Consider the following 12,030-nt stretch of genomic DNA (forward strand, 5'->3'; position numbering starts at 1 on the left):
CATTTAGGGTATTTCTATGACAGCCAAGCCTGTGTGAGTGGCGAGATTGTTTGTACCCTTGCTAGATAACAGTGGATGCTAGTGCTCTGCTTACTAAAAGACAGGCAGCACAGTTGCGTATGTCTCTGATCAAGCCATTAAATCCTCAGTGATCCAACCCTATTTTGTAGAAAAGTCAGAGCCAGGCCCAATTGATGATTCTGTAGTGACAGATATAGTCTGATATAAGGTATGTGACTATAACTAAAAAGAAGACACATTATAGGCTACTCTTACACTGCAGGTGAATATAGTTGTTACAGATATGGCTGCCCTATTCCTTAAAGGAGTGTGCCTCAAGCTTGGTTGAAGCCCTGTTCCATCCACACTGGTAAAGAGGGACCAGTTGGCATGAATGGAGAGTGGTCTGGTCGGACAAAGTGGAGAGTTGTAAAGATTTTGATTATCTAAATGGTCCACACATGTGGAAGCCCAGAAGCAGTTGTGCACCCTATTTCCCTTCTGCAGCAGTTTGACCACTGTTTCAGTGGCATGTCCCCATTCCTTCAGGTAAAACAGGGAGTATGTTGAGTAGGTGTCATCTCCTCCATTAGGAGATTAAAATGTCAGGACCCTTGCACTTGATTTGGATGGTTGTGGATGGTTCTGGGTCACTCCAATGAGTACCATGTAAATTCCAGACTGTTTTTAGAGGATCACTCAACATGCTTTTATCTGTTCCATTAATTCTCTCTACGCTTTACCCAACAATCCTGCCTCTTCAGCTCCTGTTGATTCCCCACCAAAGGTTACCTGAAGGCTGATACTGGCCAGCAGAGCAGGATGATATATAAGAAAGAAAAGTGGGCTTCTTGAACTTGTCCAAGTTCTCTGCCAAAGAGGCTGCCTCCTGGGCAAGCCTAACAGTCCTCTAATTGACTGGATGAGGTCAGTGTTCCAGGGAGCCAACGTTAGTTGTGTTGGTTGCTAAATGGGCCAATGCCATACACACTGGGAAGAACCAGCCTTCCTTGAACAACTTTTTACCCTTCAGGAAACCAATAGTGCTCCTAGCAAATTAGCAACCCTTGCTATATCCAGTTGGTTGTTAGAAAATGTATGAACTTGTGGGTAAGATAGTGTTACATTTCAAATCATGGGGTTTCTGAGAAGGAAGCTAAATAATATATACAGATAAACTATCCAGGGAGGTTTAAATTCTGTCTGTTTCTCTTGTTATCGCAGAGCTGTTTCCTGTTATCAGTAAATGTGATTGGTCAAAGAATGGATTTTTATGCCATGATTCATGCCTTTGCCTTAATTGCTGTACTGTATCGACGAAGAAGAAAAGCCATAGCAGAAGTCTGGCCAAAATACTGCTGTTTTCTAGCATGCATCATTACATTCCAGTACTTTATTTGCATTGGCATCCCACCTGCTCCTTGTAAAGGTAAGGACATTTCTTGTCTCCTCCAAATGACTACATTTTTCATCAGTAGTAGTTTGCTTTCCCTATATCTAGTGCTCTCTAGATGCTTGGGACAGCATTCCCATCATGCCTTGCTGACTAGAACTTTTGGGATTAGTCAAAACATCTGGAGATCACCAGTTTGGAGGAAGCTGTTTTACAGTAATTACTGGAAAATTTAAAAGATGCAGAAGAGAAATGAGTGGCTTACTATAGTTGTCCTTGCTTTTGCTTTCACAGATTATCCATGGAGAAGTCCTAATGCTAATTTCAACTCTAATATCATCAAATGGTTATACTTTCCAGATTTCATTCAACGTCCAAATCCTGTCTTTCTTGTATGTAAGTATTTTAATGTGTCCATAACACTGGCCTTTTCTCTTTTCTAATTCCTTTCAGGACATTTTTAATTGGTGTTCAAAAATGCATTGACATATGCAGAAAAATATCAACCTTTAAAATTTTATTTTGCTGCTGCTAGTGGATTTGAAATTTTATTGCTTGTGTTTTACTGCCCTTTGTCCTGTATGATGACAGTGTGATTCTCAACATCTTTGCCTGATGAAGAAGGCAGTGAAGATTCAGATGTTGAGCATTTTGGTTACCCTGTAAAGGTGTCACTGTTCTGTGGAGTTTAGATTTGCTTTTATTTTGCTGCTTGGCCAGGACAGCCACCCCTGAATATGTTTTCCTGGATTTAAAATGATTTGTATTATCTATCCCCAAGGCCTTTCCAAGGAGGATTTGATTTGGGATTTCCAGGCACAAGTTGCTAAGCCTTAATGTGGAAGATAATTTCCTCTGCTCTGTTATTTTATTGTTCCATGTGTTTGCTCAAGTTTCCATTCAGATCTTCCTGTTTGTAGGCCAATTATCAAGAGCATTGGTTTGATTCAAGGGATGGGGTAGCCAACTGTGCTCTTCACATAGACCCAAACCAATGTGTCACATTGCATCTGGAGATGAGAACTAAGTAAACATTCTCTGTCCAATCTTTTGTGGAGAGATGTGTGTGTGTGTGTGTGTGTGTGTACCTTTGTATTTTTGCTTCACTCATGTCTTCTAGTGGGCAGAGTTAAAAAGATGAGAGAAGAAAGTAGACTCTAGAGAGAAATTATTGAGGAAAAGCAGAGGAAACAATCGGTTGAGAGGCCCTAACTCCTTTTAAGACAGTCAATGAAGAAACAGAAAAGTGGCAGCCATTGGTTCCCATGTCAGGGGCTGCGATGAATCTGTTCCAGCTTTTATTCTGAACTTTAAAGGAACTATTTAAGGTCTAAAACTATTTAAAGAACAGAATTCATTGCCTTGGATGACACCTTAAAAATTAAAACGAAACTCTGGAGCAGATTCAACACCCACTGACATGAGAACTATTAGCCACCATTGGACAGAAATTTTACGAGAGGAGGAAGCAAATAAAAGATATTGGCTTTTTCCTTTCCTCTGTGTTATGATTGTTTGCAGGTCTTGACTGGTTTTAAAATCCCTTTCTGTCATAATTAATGTGAGTCCCTCAGAATGAAATTTAGTAGAACATACAAACTTTAGATTACTTTGAATGGTAGATAGTGAGAGATGGATACTAAAATGCCATGGCTGGGGGGTGGGGTAGGAGCAAGATCGCTTCCAAAAAAGAAGGGAGTTAATAGCAGAGATTCATCAAGCTGTCTCCTGCCAGTACTAATCCCAGTGAAGTTGAGATCAAAAGTAAGTAAAGAGGAGGATCCCACCCTTCCCTTCCCTTCCCTCTTTGTTGTCTAGATGCTCACAGCCCTTGAGAAGGCTAGAGCTTCCTAGAACCACTGCCCTTTCTGTAGCACGAGAATGAGAGAAGCCCTCAGTTGTTGCTACAGTCAAGATCTCCACATATGGCTAAGGAAAAGCTAAGGTGTGTGGGGGTCGGGGGTTGGTGAAAGAAACAGTTTTGTGAGACCAAAAAAGTTTGCAAGGATAGGGAAACAAAGAACTTTCTTCAGTTAGGAGGTTGTTCTGTATCTGTGCAGAGTTCAGGTTGGGTATGGACCTTAACACCCATTTTTAAAAATGCTTTTAAAGAAGTCCAAAATTCACTTTTAAGCCAGGTTTAACTCAACTTCACCGGGATCTTCTAGCCTTGATCTTTGATGCTACTACTAAATGCCACCCCTGCAGGTAAGGGAAAATGTAGAGGAAGAGAAATCAGCTGATTTGTTTGTTTGTGTTTTTATACCCCACTATTCAGACATAAAGACTCTCAGAGCAGCTTACAGATTCTTAATTTGACAGTTCCCTGTCCTCAGGCTGACTATCTAAAAAGACATGACACAAAAGGAGAAAGGAATGGCAGTGGGGAAGGGGATCAAGTCAAACAGATACTGCCAGTTCTTCTCTCCCTCCAATGCCAGAATGGTAGCATTTAAGATGGAGGAAGGGCCTTTCATCTTCCTCTGGGGCTAGGCATGGTGGAACTATGCCTAACTTTCCTTCTCTCCTTGCAAAATTTACTATGGTGTGGAGCCTGAATTCAAATACTCTTTTCTCTGTGTGTGTATTTCTGCTACTGTATTTAATTAATTGTTTGTGTTCCTTATATTGGTTGTTTTAGCTTTGAGATTGCATATTAATCATGTTATGGTTTCATATTCATCAGCTTGATTGCATTTGAAGAACAGTTGTTTACATATTATAAAAATACATACAATCAAAGAGTTACGGCTTAGATTATTAGTGAAGTACAACATTACATATATCTAACCAAATGTGTACATCCTACATTTTCATTGGTATTTCTTCTTTCTGCCAGATGACTTCATGTTATTACTATGTGCATCCTTACAAAGGCAAACCTTTGAAGATGAGAACAAGGCAGCTGTACGTATTATGGCTGGAGACAATGTAGAGATCTGCATGAACCTTGACGCAGCATCGTTTAGCCAGCACAATCCTGTCCCTGATTTTATCCATTGCCGGTAAGGGCTAGGGCTTTAATAATTGTAAAGATCACATCAATTTACTAACTACCCTCATTATATTTTCACAGATATCCATTCCTTTTGTGGCCTCTCAGTTCAGTGCAGATGAAAATTTTGCACTCACATCAGAGAAATTAAATGTATGCTTTCTCTCATTTTTATTTATAATAAGAATTTGGTTTGTGCATTCACAGACAATAATCCATCTGTACTTCATAGATTATAATCCAGACTGTACTTCATAGATTAATTGGTACTGAAGTCCTAAAGTTATGGGCACTGCCTTACAGATGTATTCTCTGCATATGACTTTTCCCCATTATGTTACAACCTGGAATTGAAATGGCTCAATTGTATCTCTGCCTAGAGAGGACTGTCCAGCAAAACACTAGTAAAAAAAAAAAACACACACACAGAAGGTCAGTGGCAGCTCTGAAGAAACTGGAGAGATCTACAACTGAGATTAGAGAAATTGTTAAAAGTAACAACTATCAGCTTCAACCTGGCCTTTTAGAAGCATACCCATAAAAAGAACATTTGGAGTTTGAAAAATGGTGTGTGAGGGACACAGAAAGTGTGTGAAATAGGGTTCTCTGGTCTGATGAGATCAAAACAGGTTGTTAATTTTAATTGCTGCCAAGGTGCTTGTACTAAATTTTGATTTAAGGGAGTGAACACACATGCAGTTAGTTTTTGTGCCACAATAAAACTATGGGGCTTTCTATATTGCCCTTTGGGACGTCCGGAGGACGTCCCATTTTAAAAAAGGGGCGTCTCTTATAGACGCCCCTGGGCCTAGTACGGACTCCGTCCGTACAAGATGGCGCCGGCCCTTCTACATGGCCGGCGCCATCTTTGCGTATCGGACGCTGAGCGTCCGTACGCGTCGCGTCGCTTGTGACATAGCGAGTGCGCCCCTGGAGCTTCTTTTTCAGTCCGCAGGGGAGCCGCGCCGTATGGAGGCTCCGGCTCTGCCACGGACTAGCCGGCGGCGGCGGCAGACCGCCGCAAAGCGGCGGTCTGTACCCCGCCTATATTTCCACTTCACAGTGTTGAGTATCTTGCAATAGCAATGCCAATGAAATTCATTTCAACTCTGGATTGTAATGTGAAAAAAAATCAAAGGTATATGTCTTTGATTACACAAAGCATTATATACGAACCACACACCGTTTCTTGACACCTTAAAAGAGAAATAAATTTGATTTTAACAGATGGTCAAGTATTAATTTTTGTGTGTATCAGAAATCAAAGGGACTGTCTTTTTTTCCATTGACTGACAAATAGTTTTTTTAAAAAAAATTACACAGTACATAGTGCAAATGAAGGGCAGGGATCAAGAGGGCAGGTGGTCCTTTTGACCTTAGCAAGCAGTTTGTCTACATCATCAGTATTCAAAGACTGAAACTGATCCAAATTAATCTCATTAACAGAATCGCTGGACACCTCTCTAGATGTTCTGTGTTAAGGCTGGCGTCTAAGTCAGCCCTTATCCGAGATACTTTATCTGTGAAGTAGTCGTTGAAAATATCACAGCAGGTCTCAGTGGGTTGTAATAATAGATTCAAGGTGGAAAGAGTCTGAGTTAACATCCTAACCACCTTGAAAATCTCTGCCGGACAAGACTTTGCAGACGCAATAGATGCAGTAAAGAAAGATTTCTTTGCTGCATTTATTGCCACTCGATAGGCTTTAAGTGAAGTCCTATGACGTGTCTTGTTGGATAGGGATCGAGTCTTTCGCCAGCTGCACTCTAGTTGTTGTACAGCCCACTTCATCCTTCTAAGATCCTCAGTATACCAAGGATTTCTATTCGAAGTGGGCTGAAAAAGATGCTTGGGAGCATTTGTGTCAATAGCCTTTGTGAGATCGTTGTTCCAGGTGGACACCAAGGCTTCGACAGAAACACTGACATTACCAGCCATAGCACCCTCCAGGGCTTCCTGGAACCTATTGGGTTCCATTAGCCTTCGAGGGCAGACCATTCTAATAGGTCTACCACCCCCGAAGGGGTTATGAATGGTGGCCTTTAGTCCAACCTTAACCAGGAAATGATCCATCATGACAAAAGGGAAGTACAGATTACCTCCGCCCACGGATTTTCCTGTTCCGAAGAAAAGACCACAAGTTAAGTTAACAATCATTATCAGCAAAAAAATGACTGACAAATAGTTATACAGACTGAAGTTCACATGATGTCCCAATTCAGAATAAATCTAATAGTCAGTGTTTCTTCAAGACGACTTCAGAAGCATCAGTTTTTCAACAAATTATACTGTACTACTGAAAGAGTTATGTAATGCACTTATTTGTTCTCTTGCCACTTGATTCCAAAACCATAGTAGTGGTACAACTGCTTATGAGGAGACTTGCCATTTATTTTTATTTATGGGGGGGGCTAATATTACTAAATTAACAGTATAAGGAAAAGTACTGAGTTATTCAAGAAAAAATCCAAAAGAGAAAAAATTGTATCCTGAGCTGTCCTTCAACCAGTAGAATGGTTCCTTCCATTTACATAAAATAGTAGAAACCCTTCCTGATAAAAAATGTGGAAGCATTTTTTATTTTATTTTATTTTTAGAATTTTACCAATTCTGTCTTTCTTCTAAAGGCCTCCACATGCCTTGGGACTGCTCCAGAACCTTTTAGTACAAATTTTGGAGGGGGGATGCTAGAAGGAAAGAGACAATCAGCAAGAATTTCATCTCGTACCTTCTTCTTCCAGCATGCTATAAGTGGATTTCTGCTTATGAGAAGTTAGGATTTGAACCAATAACTACTGACTTCACTCAATAGGATGGACAATTTCTTTATCCAAGCACAGCACTTTTGTTAATGTTAATAATATATTAAGTGATCATCAAGAGATTGTTTGTCCTAGTTAGACTCTTTGGAACAATGGAATTTACATAAATGTTCATTTATCAAATTCCTATTTATTCATTTGACTTATTCTAGTTGGGATTATCGTGTGGACTGAGACAATTGAAATGAACAAATACAGATTTAACATGTTTCATTCTCATTTTCTTCTATAACAGATCTTATCTAGACATGGGCAAAGTGATAATGTTCAGTTACCTCTTCTGGTTTGTACTGACCATCATCTTTATAACGGGAACTACTCGGATCAGTATATTCTGTATGGGCTACTTGATAGCCTGTTTCTATTTCTTGCTGTTTGGAGGAGATTTATTACTAAAACCTATCAGAAGCATTCTTCATTATTGGGACTGGCTGATAGCTTACAATGTCTTCGTGATTACAATGAAAAATATATTGTCCGTAAGTGTCATGTTCTTTATTCATAAATATTCACCTTTAGATTGGAGAGTCTGTCTAATCTGTTGTGCTTACAGAGGGGGAAACAATAAAATAATTATGGAAAAACATTTCTCATCTGGTATTTTATCTTTACTTTTACTTTCTTGTTTTCAACATTATATTTGGGGGGGAGGAATTAAACTTGTGAAATATACAAGGCATTGTTAACATATCTACAATTCAGCCTTTTTAGTTCACACTCCCCAGAAGCCTAGAGCAATCAGTTACATATTTGGTAACCAGCTTGGGGCCTCCAGCCTGTAGCTTCTTTTGAAGCTTTCCTCCCACCAAAAATCTCAAATAGCAATGTCTGACCAAGACTGTGACTGGTCCTCTGAATGGGAGCACTCTTATTAGGAACAGTAGATATTCACTGCAACATTTCTTAGCAATCCCACCCCCCTCATGTTCCTAAATGATAACAGTGTAAACTATAGAGGTCAGGTGTATGTGGGAAGGGGAGCTCACAGTAGGGTCCTTGTCATGTGCAGCTTCACTAAATTGAAAAATGCTATTTTGGTCTTATTTTTATATCATAGCCAAAGATGTACAGTCTGCTGTAATAGGTAGCTATATTGAAACAATTAGAATTGTTTGCATTGTTCCTACATTTCTCATGAGAGACCTACACTGAAGGGAAATATCATTGTATCCTTCCTCCTCCTCCCTTTTCTTTTAACTTTATATTGAGCAATAGCACCTACTAGTGATAATGCTATTTTAAATATTATTTTCCCTCCTGATTTTTAATATATACATCTCTGCTTCTTCCAGATAGGAGCATGCGGCTACATTGGGTCATTGATTAAAAACAGCTGTTGGGTGATTCAGATATTTAGTCTTGCTTGTACAGTTAAGGGTTATACAATACGTAAGTATAGACTTGAATTCCTTTGCAATATTTTTTCCTTAAAACTCAATAGAAGTCTTTTAAATATGAATCACTTTTTTTAAAAAAAACAGTTGTTTTTCCTTTGCTTTTTTGATGTTAAGAAATAAAATTTTAAAGACTGGATAAAGTATGGACATAATTGAATTTCTTAAAGTAAACTGGATAGAATTTTAAATCTGAAAATAATGGCAAATATTGAATGGAAGATGTCTTTTTTAAAGCATTTTTATTGTGTATATCATAATAGTGGCTCTGACTTAGAATAATAGTAGTTTACAGTAATATAGTTATAATTCATGGTTACACGAAGCCTGTTTATAGTGGTGCACATGAAGCTATAACAGGTAGCCTGTAGATGATGCCTACTTTTCATAATCCATAATTTGTTCTACAGTCTATATTATTCATTATTCTTCTGGATTAAGGGGATTGCCTATCAGAAATATCTTTCTATGGGCTCTGCTAAATGGGGCAAATGTGTTGTAAGGCTGTGCTATGTGTTGTTGTAGTTGTCAGGATTTTCTAGGGCCCGAAAGACACAGGCAAAAAGAAATGGCTTTGGGTCATGTTGGGGGCATGGCGTTTACGTGCTGCACATCCCCAACCGCCAGAGCAAAAAGTACTATTTTAATCTGCTTGATCCTGGGACCACTGGCAGCAGCCTGCTTTGAGAGTGGGCCAGGCAGTTGCTGTAGTCTTGGCCCAACCATGGCCAGAGCGGCCTCACGCCACTCCTTTTGGCCTGTCTGCTGTGCCCCAAGTGATGTTTCTGTGACTGCACACTATTTTCTGGCAATTCCTGACACCAGCTGCAACATTTTATTGCCACTCTCAATCTTTTTTTTAAAATGCCAAGATTTATTAGTCTTTTCCTTTCTCAATTTTTTAAAAAGTTGCTTCAGTAAAAAACTGCATCAGTAAAACAGTATTTTCATAATATAGCATTATTGCACTAAACATTTTTAAAAAACAACAACAGAGAACCACCTTAGCATATGGTTCTTTAGAAGACCCTAGTGCAGTTCCAAGAAACTACTACAAACTACCCCCAAAATAGGTTTTAAGGAAATGGATGAGGAATTGACAATTTTTGGCAAAATCTAAAACTCTAAACGAGTCTGAAAGAGCACTACATCTTTTTCCATTTGCTTTTTCTTTTCATTGTTTTTCATTTTTTTTAAACAAAACTTATAAATTCAGTACATTTTTTGGCCTTTCTAGAAGTGTTATTCTTACAGCTGGCATGATTGACTGCTAACCTCAGAATTGTTCTGGTAGTGGTATGTGGAGATCCAATGTACTTTGACTAGGTGAACCAGGAAAGGAAGCTAGTGCCTTCGTTCATAGTAGTTTGCTGGCCAGTTTGGTGAAAGGACTAAAAATAAAGCACAATTATCAAGAGACTGTCTGAGGCATTTCATATTTGCAGGGGGTGATCCTCTGCCTCCCTCTCTTCCTACCTGCGGTTACAGTCATGAAAGGGCTTGGAAACTAGGAAGGGAAGGAGCACAAGGGCTTATGAATTTAGAAATAAGACTCTGAAAGATATTTGGCACAAATCCAATTGCTATTCTCAATGTAAGTTATCCAATGAATCAATTGCCCAATGATAAATCAAGATTTCGGTAAATCCCATTGATTCAGCAGGTCTGTTTTAGTTGTAACTAATTATTGAATTTTGGCCACTTATTCTCTTTTCCTTAACTGTTTTACTCTTTTTCCCATTTCAACGAAGATTTTCACTTTGTAAGTGTAATAATACTTACCTTAAGGGTTTTTGTTTACTTTTGCCAGCTTCAGATAAAGATGGAAACTGTAAATTACCTAGTGGGGAGGCAGGAATAATCTGGGACAGCATTTGTTTTGCCTTCCTGTTACTGCAAAGGAGAGTCTTCATGAGTTATTACTTCCTCCATGTGGTTGCAGATATTAAAGCCTCACAGATTCTGGCATCCAGGTAACTTATCCAACTGATTCATTTAAACAGCTGTATATGTCCCTTGAGATTTTTGTCCACTGGTGTAGATCCACCCCTACTGGTTAGTTGCATTACTTTCCATAGCAATTGAAACACAAAGTAAAAACAAAAACTTCCTTAAGTAAAGACAAAAACTTAGACTTGTTGATTAGATCAAAATGCAAAAACAAAAAAAGCAAATGTTTTATCCCTGCTGCATGAAGTTTTTTATCATTTTAAAATATTTTTTTCAATTTTTTTCACAATGTGAGACTTCTTTGTGAGAATTTTGTTTCGTGCAAAAATATATTTTTGCAAAAAGCCCTGAAATGTAAGAAAATCAACATAAAATTTTTATGTTACTTCAAAGTTTCCTGCCCATTATGTGAAGAAGTTTGGCTAGTGACCTGGACTCCTATTATTTCCTATACCAGTATAATTGTCAGGTCTTCCTTCATATTTTGATGGTTTGTAAGACATACTTGCTCTCGTAAAATGACATACAAGTTTAACTCAGTTGACAGTGAAGATGTGTTCTGGAACATTTACTTTTTTAACAGAAAATTTGGTTTCAAAGTCAGAATTGACATGGAAAGAATAGGAATAAGTTCCTGCGCTATAAACAAGAAAATTAGCTCCATATGCTGCAATAAAAAACTATATGCACATGTGAAATGAAACAGACAGATCAGGTAAATTTTGCAAAAGTAAACAAAAATATTTTGAATCTTCCATAGACCATGTAAAAGTTATTTCCAAAATGCCTTCAGTGATTATTATTTTTCTTTTACCAGCCTCCAGTTTTCCTATGATTTCCATCTTGGTAGGAAGGGCATGAGGTTGCTGGTGAGGCAGATTTATCAACTCACACCTTTTCTTTTTGTTTTGATGTTCACAAACTGTAAGGGGTTAAGGAAGCAGCTGCTCTTCACTTTTCCTGGTACATAAATGGCAACAGTAGGACCAGCTAGAGTAAAATACTGCTTTTTCCCTTGGCAGTAGAATTCAAAGACATAGCTGTGTTAGTCTGTAACATCAGTGTTCAAAGGGAACTTGTTTCTTTCACTCTAGGGTGAAACAGACAGGCCAAATGAAGCAGTTTCCACCTGTTTTGAAGGCAGGGCATTTAGATGATGCATGTCTCCAAAGTGGGCAGAAACTGGACTGAAACTGTGCTCTAAGGCTAAAAACCAGAACAAAAAGAAGCAGACTTAGCTCAGAAAATATGCACCTCCAATCCTGCATATAAACGCTGTGACGTGAGAGCAGTTATGAAGGAGTGATTCATCCTAACCCTAATATACAAACGCAACAGTGCAGGTGTGCATTGGGGGAAAAAAGACAGAGACGGCATACCCAAGTGATCGGAGCGACAATGCAAAAAAGTGAAAGTGTGACACCTCCAATGGATGTAATTACAACATACACAAACCAGAGTCCAAGATGGGAAATG

General features: G+C 38.7%; 1 protein-coding gene across 1 annotated transcript in view; it reads left to right on the forward strand.

The window, feature by feature from the left end:
* The window catches only part of LOC121928425 (piezo-type mechanosensitive ion channel component 2-like), a 100,428-nt gene that overhangs the window by 44,373 nt on the left and 44,025 nt on the right, over nucleotides 1-12,030 (forward strand). Inside the window, exons 16-21 of the mRNA XM_042463093.1 lie at nucleotides 1,225-1,429; nucleotides 1,688-1,789; nucleotides 4,233-4,398; nucleotides 7,446-7,689; nucleotides 8,503-8,599; nucleotides 10,415-10,577. Of these exons, the coding sequence (XP_042319027.1) occupies nucleotides 1,225-1,429; nucleotides 1,688-1,789; nucleotides 4,233-4,398; nucleotides 7,446-7,689; nucleotides 8,503-8,599; nucleotides 10,415-10,577 (977 nt within the window). The remainder of the gene's footprint in view (nucleotides 1-1,224; nucleotides 1,430-1,687; nucleotides 1,790-4,232; nucleotides 4,399-7,445; nucleotides 7,690-8,502; nucleotides 8,600-10,414; nucleotides 10,578-12,030) is intronic.

Source organism: Sceloporus undulatus, chromosome 4 (genome assembly GCF_019175285.1).
Source record: "Sceloporus undulatus isolate JIND9_A2432 ecotype Alabama chromosome 4, SceUnd_v1.1, whole genome shotgun sequence".
Classification (NCBI taxonomy): Eukaryota; Metazoa; Chordata; class Lepidosauria; order Squamata; family Phrynosomatidae; genus Sceloporus; species Sceloporus undulatus.